Source organism: Ranitomeya imitator, chromosome 5 (assembly GCF_032444005.1).
Source record: "Ranitomeya imitator isolate aRanImi1 chromosome 5, aRanImi1.pri, whole genome shotgun sequence".
Classification (NCBI taxonomy): domain Eukaryota; kingdom Metazoa; phylum Chordata; class Amphibia; order Anura; family Dendrobatidae; genus Ranitomeya; species Ranitomeya imitator.
This window is the reverse complement of record NC_091286.1, coordinates 342,650,470-342,666,086: the sequence shown is the minus strand read 5'-3', so window position 1 is coordinate 342,666,086 and position 15,617 is coordinate 342,650,470. Positions and strand designations below refer to the sequence as shown.

General features: G+C 41.3%; 1 protein-coding gene across 1 annotated transcript in view; it reads left to right on the top strand.

Moving 5' to 3' along the window:
• CYB5R4 (cytochrome b5 reductase 4) overlaps positions 1 to 15,617 on the top strand; it is a 261,934-nt gene that overhangs the window by 221,847 nt on the left and 24,470 nt on the right. The window contains exon 14 of the mRNA XM_069726422.1: positions 9,642 to 9,806. Within this exon, the coding sequence (XP_069582523.1) occupies positions 9,642 to 9,806 (165 nt within the window). The remainder of the gene's footprint in view (positions 1 to 9,641; positions 9,807 to 15,617) is intronic.

Below are 15,617 nucleotides of genomic sequence, written 5' to 3'. Positions count from 1 at the left end.
CAGAGGAATACAAGTACACAGAAGCTGGCGCTTCAGAGCAATACATGCAGGCTGTAAAGCCAAATTTTTCTCATGCTCTCGCATGCTTTAAGTGTGTAAACTATATCCTGCAAGTCAACTAGAGATCAGGTCAAAAATGGTCATTATTGGCTTTTGTTTCATTCCCACTGCTCCCCAGAATATTCAGTGTTTTTTTTTTTATTCAGCCATACAGCTCTGGAAAAAAATTAAGAGACCACTTCTAAATTTTCAGTTTGTCTGATTTTTCTCCTTATAATTATATTTTTGAGTAAAATGCAAATTGTTCTTTTATTCTATAAACTTCTGACAACATGTCTCTGAATTTCTAAGCAATACATTTTGTATTTTTTTCTGACAAAAAAAAAATGGTCAAAATAAAAAAACAAACAGTGCTTTCAGACCTCAAATAATGCAAAGAAAACAAGTTCATAATCATTTAGAAACAACAATACTAATGTTTTAACTCCGGAAGAGTTGAGAAATCAATATTTTGTGGAATAACCATGATTTTTAATCACAGCTTTCACGCGTCTTGGCATGCTTTCCTCCAGTCTTTCACACTGCTTCTGGCGCAAAACTTTAAGCAGCTCTTCTTTGTTTGATGGCTTGTGACTATCCATCATCCTCTTGATTACATTCCAGAGATTTTCAATGGGGTTCAGGTCTGGAGATTGGGCTGCCCATGACAGGGTTTTGATGTGGTGGTCTCTTAATTTTTTCTAGAGCTGCATGATTTCAAAGATATTATACAGCTAGCATCTGCCTCTAATAGCCACTGCTGGTGAGCTCCTTTCTTCTGGGCCCTACTATGTGTTTCAGGCCGGTTTCACACGTCAGTGGCTCCGGTACGTGTGGTGACAGTTTCCTCATGTACCGGAGACACTGACTCACGTAGACACATTAAAATAAATGGTCTCTGCACATGTCAGCATGTTTTCACGGACCGTGTGTCTGTTTGCAAAACACGGAGACATGTCAGTGTTCATGGGAGCGCACGGATCACACGGACCCATTAAAGTCGATGGGTCCGTGTAAACACGTACCGCACACGGATGCTGTCCGTGTGCCATCCGTGTGCTGTCCGTGTGCGTTTTTCCTGTCATAGGGTTAAAATTGTAAAAATTGTTGCAAGACACGGACACACGTACAGCACACGTACAGCACACGGACCCTAAAAACGTACTCACGGACATAACACTTGATCTCCCACGGCTAGCCTACGTGAGGACACGGACAACTCCGGTACCGTTTTCTGTGGTACCGGAATTATCTGGACGTGTGAGACTGGCCTCAACCACATATAGGGAAGTGCAACATTCAGGAGAAATTGTATAGCAAATTGTGGGTCCATTTTCATATTAACTATGGTGAAAATAATCTGGGGCTAAAACTAAATTTTAGTGGTAAAAATGTAATTTCTTATTTACATGGCCCAATGATATCAAATTTTGTGGAGTAAACTGTGGTGTGAATATACTCACTACAACCTAAATGAAATAATTGTGTAGTTAGATGGGATCACTTTTGTGAAACAAAACAGTGTGAAATGGCGTAATTCAATTCAATTTCTGAATTGCTTTTTATTTGTTCATTCTGTTTCTCAAAAACTGGAATGAAAATCAAATAAAAAATGTTTTAAAGAGAACCTTTTGAAAGGGAACCTGTTGGCAGTATCGTGCACAGTAACCTACAGACAGTGTCAGGTCGGCGCCATTATATTCATTAAAATTATATTTTGGTTGATGAAATCCGTCTTATGGTTGTTCTTTAATCTTTATTTTCAGTTTGTAGTTAATGAGATTGTCGTGCCCTAAGGTGGGCCTGGTGTATGTGGTGCTCTGATTAGGTATTCATAATGCGGACTGCTGACAGGTCACTGACCCCTCATTGACTGCCCCCTAGTTTACATAATGAATACCTGTACATAGCCTGAAAAAAGAGAAAAAAAATGCTTCTGCAGGCAGGTTCCTGCCGTGGCCCCTGCTCTGCAGCATAATTGCATGGTAACTGTGGCAATAATACATTTTCTTGATGTTATCCAGCTAGGGGAAAAAATTGAAAATGGCGCCGCCTGCGCAGTCGCAGCTATAGGTGGTCTAGCTGTGATCCAAGAGCTGCTGTGCAGGCTCGGCCGGCGCCATTTTCAAATTGTTTTTTTTTTCCTAGCTGAATAACATCAAGAAATTGTATTATTACCACACTAACCATGCGATTATGCTGCAGTGACTTAATTTAGACCGGACAAGCACATTAACACAACCTTCTCCTGATCCTAAATAGATATTCTTACTAGTATTTCCTATATAAACTGGATTTCATTATGATGGGGACCCCAGTTTAAGGATTCCTCAGCTTATGCTACACTAGTCAGGGTTTTTGTATCCAATTTTAGTAAAAACATTATTAATACAATAAAAGTTCTATTTTAATAATTCCTGCACATTCTCATCCTTTCCGACCTTCCCTCATTCCCATTTGTTGCAGTTATAATCAGTGGTATACACTAATGTGACTGTTTATTGTGGAAGTTTAGCAATCCTAACAATCACATAATGTTTAGTAACATGACGGACTGATCAGTGCAATTCCTATGAGTGAGGTGCGTCTTACACCTTTAGGTACGATTTATAAGATAATTCACATGGTGTTGTGTGTTAGGCTTTAAGCTACATGCAACGTTTTTGCTGCGGTTTTTTGTGATGTGATTTTGTTTGTTTTTTTTTCCTTCCAGGCTGATTTTGAGAATTGCAGAGTTTTTTAATTGTTCATCCTGTCAGGATTTGGACATAGGATATGTGCCCTTTTCCTGCAGCAGCTATGAGCCAACAATGGACAAATATGGTGCAGAAAGCACAACTCAGTAAAAAAAATTTTTATCACAGTCTTTATTATATAAAAATTGCCAGGTCATGAGGCAGTCGACCAGTTTAATGCAATGGTGGGCAGCAGAGATAACTAATGCGTGGGGTTTTTGACTTCTCCATTATGGAGCACAGTATTTTCTGAGCTGACATTTACCGGTAAATGGTTTAGCTGAGGGAAAAAATATCCCGTTAAACCAGAGACTAGAACTGCATTCTGTGTCATTAAGGCTACGTTCACATTTGCGTTGTGCGATGTTACATCGGAGACGCAACGCACAACGCAAACAAAAACGCAACAAAACGCATGCTAAAACGCAGCGTTTTGCGACGCATGCATCCTTTTTTGCCGAAATTTGGATGCAAAAAAAATGCAACTTGCTGCGTTTTCTGCGCCCCACGCTTGCGGCAAAAAAACCGCATGCATCGCAAAACGCAGCACAACACATGTCCATGCGCCCCCCCCCCCCATGTTAAATATAGGGGCACATGACGCATGCATCGCCGCGGCTGTCCCCGACGCAACCGCGCAAAACGCTAATGTGAACGCAGCCTTACTATATGAACTCACATAATGTAGGAGCTAGTAATTGGCTGTAGTCAGGCTTTTTCTCTCTTCCTTCATACGGCATTATTCCTCTTTATTTAATAATTGCTTGCTTTAATCTTATTGCATTCTATAGAATTTACTTATTAGGTATCTCATTGTAATACATTTATACAATCATTGCATTATAATACTGACAGGCATCAATGCCAGGCTGATTGTTTATTCTCAGTATTATGTGAACGCCCATATTTGCCAAAGATGGAAAACCTAATTGCTGTAAAAAAAAAATATGTTTTATGCATTTAATTTTCATTCTTCTGTAATGTGTACTGTCAGATCTGGAGGCCTTTTATGAATATGAACTTCAGTTGTTTCTAGAAACTTCAATTTTATTTTTTTGTTCTGCGAAATATACATTCTTTTGGTATATTTAACTGACTTGTCAGCAAAGCACATATTTCACAAATCCGTTAAATTTAGGTGAAATCGACCTTTTTGGCTTTCTAACTAGATGCTCGCTCTATGAATTGTGCACAATAAGCTGAGGACCTCAGTGCTATTCGTTATATAATTTTGATAAAAATCACTATTTTTCTACTGCATATCTGGCAGTTCTCCGAATGCTGAGCTCTGTAGTCCCACCCACATCACTGATTGGCAGCTTTCTCCTGTTGTACAGTGTACCCAGAAAGGTGCCAATCAATGCACTCCTGTTGATTCAGAGCAGTGTTTGGGTTAAAATTCAAATTGTAGCTGGTCAAAAAGTCAATTGAATAAGAGTTGAGAGAACTGTTTGAAGTGCACATGTTGTTGAAGGTAATTTGATATAATGTTTGTAACAAAAATAGGTAGCCATATTTCTGGCAATTCAGGCAACAACAAAAAACATCCATCCTGTACATGGCTGGCGAAATTCAGAGAACTAAAAAATGGTGCATGATAAGAAAAAACATGTTTATAATATAAAGTGACTGGTTGAAACACTTCACACTCCTCAACATTGAAATTGCAACACAGAGAAGAAAAAAATGCGGAATTATGTAAATTACAAAATTGATGAACATGTTAAAGTACTGTTTAAACCTTATTTTTTATTTCAGTGCTTGGGTGGTGCTAAAGTTCCCTGAGCCTAGTCTTAGGCTATGTGCACACGTTGCAGATTTCCTGCAGAATTGCAGCGTTTTTTTCCACGCAGAAACGCTGCAGATCTGCAAGTGATTTAGGTTATGTGCACACATTGCGGATTCTCTGCGGATCCGCAGCATTTTTTGAGGTGCAGAAACGCTGCAGATCCGCAATTGATTTACAGTACAATGTAAATCAATGAGAAAAAAAAAAGCTGTGCACACTTTGCGGAAAATCCGCTGCGGAAACGCTGCGGATTAAAAGAAGTAGCATGTCACTTCTTTTTTGCGGATCTGCAGCATTTTTGTACCCATTCCATTATAGAAATCCGCAGGGGTAAAGAGTGCAGCAAATCCGCAAGAAAACCGCAGCAAAAACGCACAAAAAATGCTGCGGATCTGCACAAAAAATCACAACAAATCCGCAGCTGCGTTTTTTGCCAGGAGAGGCAGAATCCGCACCAGAAATTCCTAAGGCTAATCCGCAAAGTGTGCACATAGCCTTACAGTGCAATGTAAATCAATGGCAAAAAAAATGCTGTGCTAATGGTGTGGAAAAATCTGCACGGAGAACGCAGCAGAAGCAAAAAAGGAGCATGTCAATTCTTTTGTGTGGATCTGCAGCGTTTCTGTACCCATTCCATTATAGAAATCCGCAGGGGTAAAAACGCATGAAATCCACAGTAAGTCCCCAGGAAAACCGCACAAAATCCGCAAGAAAAACGCATCAAATCTGCACCTGCGTTTTCTGCCAAGAGATGCAGAATCCGCACAGAAAATTCCAGAGGCTAATCCGCAACGTGGGCGCATAGCCTTATACTTAAAATTAAAAGCAAAGCCAGAGAAAGAGGAAGTAAAAAATTTTCTCAAAAATGTAAGAATAAAACAGCGAAAAGGGCAAAAAAAATTATATAATATGAGGTAGCATATAAATATTAAACTTGCGCGTTGTGTTGTCATACAGGATGCAACCAAGCCCATCAATGTTGTCCTTGTAAACTAGGGTGTCTATCCTTTTGGGGTGCACTTATATAGTGCTGGACTGCCTGCCTAATCTAATTGTATGGAAATCACTAATAGACTGTAAGCCAGACGCTATGCAGTACATGTGTGTGACCAGTGCCCTTTTCAAGCTTTTTTTTGTGTGCAATTTTAATGCTAAGCAGTCGCCCCCTCCATGAATTGGCAGGTTGTTCGTGGTTTTCTCATCAGTATTTTGCACCTGTGTCACCTCCACCGTTTGTCAAGTGGGTTTGCTGCATCCTGTTAGCCACTAACAGTTACTACATTAGTTTCTGTGACCTGGGTAGGTAAATACCGTTGTCCTTTTATGCTGCATTAATTCTTTAATTATTGGGGGAATTTTAATTCCTATTTCTGTTGCTTTGCTTTTAATTTTAGTGCAGGGACTTGCAAGTATGAGGACCAATGACACAGATTGCGAGCTTGCATATTTTGGCCAAAATACCGACCAATACCTCATATATTTGTTTGCATTTGTTCTTGTAAACTAGGGCATCTCTTTTGGAGGGGTGCACTTAAATAGTGCTGGCCACCCTGACTAACCTAATAGTCTGGCTGTCATTAATAGTCTGTTACCAAGACACTGTGCACTACACGTGTGTGGCCAGCTCCTTGTGCAAGCCTTTTTTGTGTGTGCAATCTTGTTAATAGTCTTATACGTAAAGCCATCTTTGGCTCTTCCTGGCGCCTCTCCAATCCTGCAATGCCAACTTGCAACTGCAGCTTCTGAATGACCGGAAGTCAGAGGTATCGATCGCAAGTATTCAATATAAAGTCTATGGGAACCAGAACAAGGGTCTCATAGACTTACATTGAGTTGTAACTTCCACATCTCTCCAGCAAATACTAGAATGATCTAACAGTTCACAGACTGCTGGAGACCAACACGAGCAGCGCTGGTATGAGCTTAAGGTACCGTTACACTAAACGATTTACCAACGATCACGACCAGCGATACGACCTGGCCGTGATCGTTGGTAAGCCGTTGTGTGGTCGCTGGGGAGCTGTCACACAGACAGCTCTCTCCAGCGACCAACGATCAGGGGAAAGACTTCGGCATCGTTGAAACTGTCTTCAACGATGCCGAAGTCCCCCTGCAGCACCCGGGTAACCAGGGTAAACATCGGGTTACTAAGTGCAGGGCCGCGCTTAGTAACCCGATATTTACCCTGGTTACCATTGTAAAAGTAAAAAAAAAAAAAACACTACATACTCACATTCTGATGTCTGTCACATCCCCCGGCGTCCACAGGGGTAAAACTGCTTTCGGCAGGAGCGCTGCTAATGCACGCACTCCGGCCGAGAGCTTCCCTGCACTGACTGTCAGTGCCGGCCGTAAAGCAGAGCACAGCGGTGACGTCACCGCTGTTACTGCTGGCGCTGACACAGTCAGTGCAGGGAAGCTTCTCGGCAGCAGTGCGTGCATTAGCAGCGCTCTTGCCGAACGCAATTTTAACCCTGTGGACGCCGGGGGACGTGACAGACATCAGAATGTGAGTATGTACTTGTTTTTTTTTTTTTACTTTTACAATGGTAACCAGGGTATATATCGGGTTACTAAGCGCGGCCCTGCACTTAGTAACCCGATGTTTACCCTGGTTACCCGGGTGCTGCAGGGGGACTTCGGCATCGTTGAAGACAGTTTCAACGATGCCGAAGTCGTTCCCCTGATCGTTGGTCGCTGGAGAGAGCGGTCTGTGTGACAGCTCCCCAGCGACCACACAACGACTTACCAACAATCACGGCCAGGTCGTATCGCTGGTCATGATCGTTGGTAAATCGTTTAGTGGAACGGTACCTTAAGACTAGGGGCAGGGAACCTAGATTAGTAGCTCCACTACAACACTGCAATAAAAAAAATGCTGATGTGGTGCTTTTATGATACGCAAAGGATGAAAAAATGGAAACAAAATTTTGAATGCTGAATGCGCTTATGCACGCAAATCATGAAGATCCACTGCTGACCGCTCCCTTATCAATTATTGACCAATGACATCCCAGATTTTCTCTATGGGAGACAAATCTAGAGACACTGCAGGCTTGTAGCACTTTTAAGCTCTACATGCTGCTCACAAAAACACCACCAACATTTTGCCTGACATTGTTTTGTTAAAAATGACTTCTATGACACTTTAGAGATCACTGGTTCTACTATTGATCCATTTTGGGCTTTGAGCCAGCTGCAAGAGTCCAATTGACCTCAAGCCACAACTTTCAGAAGATATCGTGGTGGAGAGCAAGCAATGCGGAGTCCTTCTTTTGCCAACAATGCAATGATAACCTGAGATAGGTTCGGACACCACGTGACAATGCCATAAATATGCCTTCATGTGGGACCTTTACACCGGTCCTACGTCAAGGAATCATGGAACCAGTTCTGTGGTCCTTTCTCCAAGGTATCCCAGGAGCTTTTAGGCAGATCTATGCCTAAAGTGTGCTTCCATGGCCTGCAGCATCTCTGGACTTGTCACATCGAGCAAATCTGGGACATCACAAAAAGAAAAATCTTTAATGTGAGGTCCCATAAACAGCAGAAAAAAAACAAAAACAAAGAACCCATAAAAAGTAACTTTTATTTGAAAGATGTCTAAAAATATCATCCGATAGGCCAGGATACTTAATATAAAAATGTAAAAAACAGACAAACAGTAAACAATATCACAAAAAATATATATATACAGAAGAGAATAACACAGTATGTGGCCCTATAAGTCCCTTGTGCATGCCCTTGCAGTGGAGGTTGGAACCCTAAGTTTCTATGGTATGGTGCCCCCACTCCACGGCGGCTAACCCTAAAGACCCTAATGTACCTTAAGACTAATGTGTAATAAAAAGGTATAACAAGAGAGTGGAGTGAATAACCATTATTTAAAAAGTCACCAAAACCAGATAGCATATCTCATATAGATGTACAGTGTGATTTCAAAAAGGTGGATGCAATGGACTAACCACTTAGATGGATCAGTTAGGCTGTCGCCAGCTATTCATTTATTATGGTGACCCAATACTATAGATCCCAAAATTAGTGTCCACATGTCACCAAAATATAAAGAAAGAATATGCACGTCATGTAAATAGTGTTATATATATATATATATATATATATATATATATATATATATATATATATATATATATATATATATATATATATATATATATATATATATATTGCAAAATTTACTTTCATTTGAAAACAACACCTTGGATCATTGAGCAACAGTCCAGTTCTTTTTCTCCTTGGCCCAGGTAGGACGCTTCTGGCGTTGTCTATTGGTCATGAGTGGTGTGACACAAGGAATGTGACACATGTAGCCCATGTCATGGATACGTCTGTGTGTGGTGGCTCTGGAAGCAATGACTCCAGCAGTGTCCACTCCTTGTGAATCTCCCCTAATTTTTCAATGGCCTTTTATTAACAATCCTTTCAAGGCTGCGGTAATCCCGGTTGCTTGTGCACCTTTTTCTACCACACTTTTTCCTTCCACTCCACTTTCCATTAAGATGCTTGCTTTGACCTTTTGTGGCTTACCCTCCTTGTGGAATGTGTCAATGACTGCCTTCTGGACAACTGTCAAGTCAGCAGTCTTCCCCATGATTGTGGGAAGGGACCTTTTTAAATGCTTAGGCTGCGTGTTTTTTGTTAATTATTCTAATTAATGACTTTAGTTACTGAGATAATGACTTTTGGGTTTCATTGGCTGTAAGCTTTAATCATCAACACTAACAGAAATAAACACTTGAAATAGATCACTCTGTTTGTAATGACTCTATATGATATGAGTTTCATTTTTTGTATTGAAGAACTGAAATGAATTAACTTTTTGATGATATTCTAATTTTTTGAGAAGTATTTGTAAATGCTGAAGGGTTCTCTATGCCTCAGTGAATTATGGTAATTCACTGCTTCTATTTCCAGACCTATTAAAAACCTCAGATAGCAACATCCTGATAATACTTTTTACACTTTACTACGCCTGTATTTAACATGTGTGTATATATATATATAAATCTGTTTTACCTATATAGTACAATACTAGGTAATTTAACTGTGTTTTTCAGGTTTGAAGCTCAGTATATCCTTTCTGAACCCACTCAGTCATGGGTTGGACATAAAGGTCAAATATCATCTTCACTTCTTTCAGAGGTCTTAACAAGAAGCAAAAATGATTCCTCTGCATTGATTTGTATCTGTGGTCCAAGTGGTTTTGCTGCCCAAGGATTGAGGTACTTTGAGAAATCAGTTTTTTAAAATGGTGATATTTATGTGACTAGCCCCAGTAAACCTATTATGGTAGCCCAAAATGCTTACAACAACCCCACTTTCACTTGCATCGTCTTTTCTCTGCTCACTTCTGCTATATATTTGTGCTATTATATAGTACTGCTAGTATTGCTAAAAAGTTGTCTGTTGTGTTTACGCATTTAGTGATGACTGGAAAGGAAGATGGCTGTTATTTTGTGGCCACACTCAATATCTACCTACAGTATAACCAGAGCTACACAATCAACTTCTAGCCATCTACAATAGTTCCACACTCTACAGCAGTAAAACAACTCACCTTTGGGTTTTGGTGGCTTTAGCAATAACAGTATTATGATCTTTTGGTTTTTTTTTTATGTAGTTTTACATCAAATTTATGTAGAAAATATGGAACAGTACCTGCAAGCCTGATGATGGGACAGCAGTAATCCCATCATCTGGCTACTGTGTAAAAAAAACAAACAAACATACATATACACATACAGTACAATACAGTACATACAACATTCAGTATATACTCACCACACAGCCATAAAAGCCAGAGGTGGTGCAACAGAATACTGTGATGTGATGTGTTGTAGTGTGTTTTTGTGTGTTTTTAATGATTCCATCATTTTTTTCCCTCATAATTGAGTGATTCCGTAATTTTTCCCCTATGCTTGGTTAAAAAGTAACCATTACTGACTACCATTTTTAGTTCTTGATTTCTTTTAATGTTTCTTAAAGTCAGAAAGTTGCCATTTGAAATTATTTTATTTTTGTGCCATGTCTGAGATCTGCTTTTTTTTCCACAAAATTAAACAACTAAATGAACATCCCTGTAGTAGGGGTTGTAGATAGATAGATAGATCTACCGATAGATAGATCTATCGATAGATAGATCTATCGATAGTTAGATCTATCGATAGTTAGATCTGTAGATAGATAGATCTATACATCAGGTCGCCATCAAGGCATTACTTCCCTGACTGGAGTATGTGGCCCGATGACCAGAGGGGGCCCGTATCGGGCCCCATCTCTTCTGGTCATCGGGCACCAACAGAAGGATTCTTCCGCTGCAGAAACTGAACCTGCGTCCGAGACACAGGACCAGTTAAGCTCAATTGCCCTGCGGGCCAATCGGAGGCTGGCAGCTGACGTTAGCGCGCACGTCGCCGGTGTATGATGTCATCGTCATTCGCCGGCGAGTGCGCGCTTGAACTGCGTGGAAGGAACTTCGCTGTAGGAGCGCGGCAAGGTAAGGAGAAATTTTTTTTAAATTTTTATTGAAAGCAGCAGGGGGGCATGATGGGAGACACAGGGGGTTAAAGAGACACGGGGCAAGAATGAAGACATGGGGGCAAGAATGAAGACATGGGGGCAAGAATGGAGACACGGGGCAAGAATGGAGACACGGGGCAAGAATGGAGACACGGGGCAAGAATGGAGACACGGGGCAAGAATGGAGACACGGGACAAGAATAGAGACACAGGGCAAGAATAGAGACTCGGGGGGGAAAGAATGGAGACTCAGGGGGCAAGAATGGAGACTCGGGGCAAGAATGGAGACTCGGAGCAAGAATGGAGACTCGGAGGGCAAGAATGGAGACTCAGGGGGCAAGAATGGAGACTCAGGGGGCAAGAATAGAGACACGGGGCAAGAATGGAGACACGGGGCAAGAATGGAGACACGGGGCAAGAATGGAGACACGGGGCAAGAATGGAGACACGGGGCAAGAATGGAGACACGGGGCAAGAATGGAGACGCGGGGCAAGAATGGAGACGCGGGGCAAGAATGGAGACACGGGGCAAGAATGGAGACGGGGGGCAAGAATGGAGACTCGGGGGGGCAAGAATGGAGACTCGGGGGGGCAAGAATGGAGACTCGGGGCAAGAATGGAGACTCAGGGGGCAAGAATAGAGACACGAGGCAAAAATAGAGAATCAGGGGCAAAAATTGAGACACAGGGGCATGAATGGAGACATGGGGCTGGATAGAGACACGGGGCAGGATGAAGACACGAGGCAAGAATAGAAACACAGAGGGCAGGATGGAGACACGGAGCAGGATGGAGAAACAGGGGGCAGAATGGAAACGGGGCAGGATCATGGGGCAGGATAGAGACAGATGGGGCAGGATCATGGGACAGGATGGAGACAGATGGGGCCAGCGTCGGATTGGAACACCTTGGGCCCACCAGAGAAAATCATTTTTTGTGCCTACTATGTAGCTACATACAAATATATACGAGACTACCAATTGTGCCGTAAAACACGCTAATATCAGGGTATAATATAAGGTAGTACACGTATTAATGATATTGCAGGGGTTGGGATAGTCCCCCCTCATAGAATATTATGTACTCCCCTCAGAATATAATGCAGCCCACCTCATGGAATATAATGCAGCCCACCTCATAGAATATAATGTAGCCCCCTCATAGAGTATAATTTCCCCCCATAGAATATAATGTAGCCCTCATATAGTATAATGCAGACCCCACATATAATATAATGCAGACCACCTCATAGAATATAATGCAGCCCACCTCACGGAACATAATGCAGCCCCCTCATAGGGTATAATTTCCCCCCACAGAATATAATGCAGCCCTCATATAGTATAATGCAGCCCCACATAGAGTATAATGCAGATCACCTCATAGAATATAATGCAGCCCACCTCACAGAATATAATGCAGACCACATCATAGGGTATAATGTAGCCCCATCATAGAGTATAATGTAGCCCCCCCATAGAATAAAATGCAGCCCCCCATATAATATAATGCAGCTCACCTCATAGAGTATAATGGAGTCCTACAGTATTATGGGATCTTCCAGGTACTTTGAGCTGCATCACTTCTAATGTGGTGTACTTAATTATTTGTACTAAATGTCCAACTGGGGGTCTGTATGTGGGGGAGACAGGGCAGAAATTGAGAACAAGGATGAACTCTCATCGCCATACATTAAGAGAAAAAAGAATGGATATACCTGTGGCAATACATTTCTGTCTCCCAAATCATAACATTATGGACATGAAATTACTTGTGTTAAAGGGGAAATTCAAATCCCAGAGAGAAAGGAGAATCTGGGAATATAAACTGATGACGACCTTTGACACTCTAAATGCAGGAATGAATGTGTCACACGGATTTATGTCTTTTTACATCAACTAATACATATATGCTAGCCACCTTAGGGAGAGACCCAAGTTGGGCTAAATGTAGCGGGACGAAAGAGACCGAAAAGCCCTCTACTTAAAGGAAATACATAGTGGATGCTTTCCTGAAACGGAAAGTACTTGCAAGCAGCATAATACAAAGAATAGCAGGTTTAAACCAGGAAAGCATCCACTATGTATTTCCTTTAAGTAGAGGGCTTTTCGGTCTCTTTCGTCCCGCTACATTTAGCCCAACTTGGGTCTCTCCCTAAGGTGGCTAGCATATATGTATCGCTTGCTCACCGAGCCCAACTCCATACAGCCAACCAATTCCAGCCCTGTGCTGATGAGGGCCTAAAGCCCGAAACACGTGTCCACAGGTAGGAATTGGTTGGCTGTGTAAATTTAGAAACTAATCCGCAGCATTGCACGCTTGGCGGTTCCAAGCGCTGTGGATTAGACTGGGGTGGAAAGAGATGATTTGCATAGCTCCGCCTACTGCAAAGGATTCTGGGTAAACCTGCTATTCTTTGTATTATGCTGCTTGCAAGTACTTTCCGTTTCAGGAAAGCATCCACTATGTGCATCAACTAAGGAACTTGCCCCTCAGACCATGAAGGGTCACCACAACAGAGACCATAATCACAGGACAATAAAACAATCCTTATCTAAGAATTGGCCCAATATTTATGGACGTAACTGTTTATCACCCATGGTAATTCTGCTTCATGTCACCTGGCTTATCCATGGTGTTTTTTTTTTTCTATACGATGTTGTGCATAAATATGTGATTCTTCAGAATTTCTATTATTCTATGCCAGATGAAGAGACGTATGTAGTCTCAAAAGCTTGCAATTTGTTACCATCTTTTCAGTTAGCCATTAAAAGGTATCAACCACTGAGGACTCTCAATTCTAAATATTTTTCTATCTACTGGCTAACATGGTACCAAGATATATTTCTTTCCTGATTATAAGACGCACCCCAAATTTGGAGGAGAAAAATAGGGAAAAAATTTTTTTTATAAAATGGTTGTGCTTCTTATAATCCATGCATCTTATTGCTTACTGGGGGTAAGCAGGGTCGCTTCTGGAGGAGGCAGGAGTGAGGAGATGCTGCAGGCTGGGATGAGGGGGTGTTCTGATGTGCAGCGCCTCGCTTCGGGTGTTCAGTGGTGCTGCTGGTGTCCGGTGCTGAGAGGTGCCTGGCGGTGCTGCGGTTGTTTCCGGTACTGCGGGGGGCTCTGCCAACTATTTGTGAAAGGCCAGAAACCCCCCACGCTGATCTCACCCCCGCAGCACAGCCGGACACCCACACAACACCACCTGTCACCCCTTCATCCCAGCCTGCAGCAACAGTGTATCGGTAAGGTATATCCGCATTATAAGATGCACCCCCATTTTCCCCCCGAATTTGGGGGGAAAAAAGTGACTTATAATAAGAAAAATACGGTAATTAAAAAAGAACCTACATGTGTTTGGTATCTGCAAACTTGTAATGACCTGGCGAATCATAATGGCAGGTCAGTTTTAGCATCTAGTGAACAAGGTAAAAATTGTGGAATTGTACTTTTTTTTCCTTTGCAATTTCACTGCACTTGGATTTTTTTTCCCATTTTCTTGTTCATTTTATGGTAAAATCAATGGTGTCATTCATATGTACAACTCGTCCTGCAAAAAAGAAACCCTCACATGGCCATATTGACGGAAAAATAAAAAAGTTATGGCTGTGGGAAGAAGGGAAGAGAAAAACTAAAAAATGGAAAATGGCCCGGGGGTGAAGGGATTACTATACAGGGTAGGCCATTTATAAGGATAAACCTGGATTGGCCATGTATTTGGATACACCTAAATAAAATGGGAATGGTTGGTGATATCAATTTCCTGTTTGTGGTACATTAGTATATGGGAGGGGGGAAAACTTTTTAAGATGGGTGGTGACTATGGCAGCCATTTTGAAGTCAGACATTTTGGATGCAACTTCATAAATGGCCCACCCAGGTGTATCCATATAAATGGCCCACCTTGTAGAAACATTTCTATACTACAAAATATACCGTAATTAGTGCACAGGTAAATGCCACTTATGTTCCTTCCTTCAACATACAGTAAAAATAAAAAACATAAAAAGGCATATGAAAGCAGTACACTATCAAAGCTATGGTTTTCTATTTACTTTATAAAGATTTTGAATATAAACCATTAGTTATAAAATGTACATAGTCTGTCAAAATAGCATTTTTAGACTGTATGGATTGCTGAGCGATAAAAACAAGCTTTTTTCCTCTAAGTCGATGGTTTTCTGCTTTTATACACACCGAACCATCCTAGCAACACCTAATTCCTTTGCCGACTGGCTAATACAACAATCCCCTCACCCCTCAGAACTATATATAACCATGTAATCAGATGGTGTTGACGCTTTGTCTATTACTTTTATCAGCCTATAATTTTATAAGTTATATTCCTCTAAAAATAAACTGTAGCACTTTTGCACATATTCGAATATTGCATTTTTTGATAAACAACCTGCTGGTATCTTCTGAATTTAATTCTAAATCTTTCTCATCATTTTTATACTATACTAGCTGAAGAGCCCGGCATTGCCTGGGCATAGTAAATATCTGTG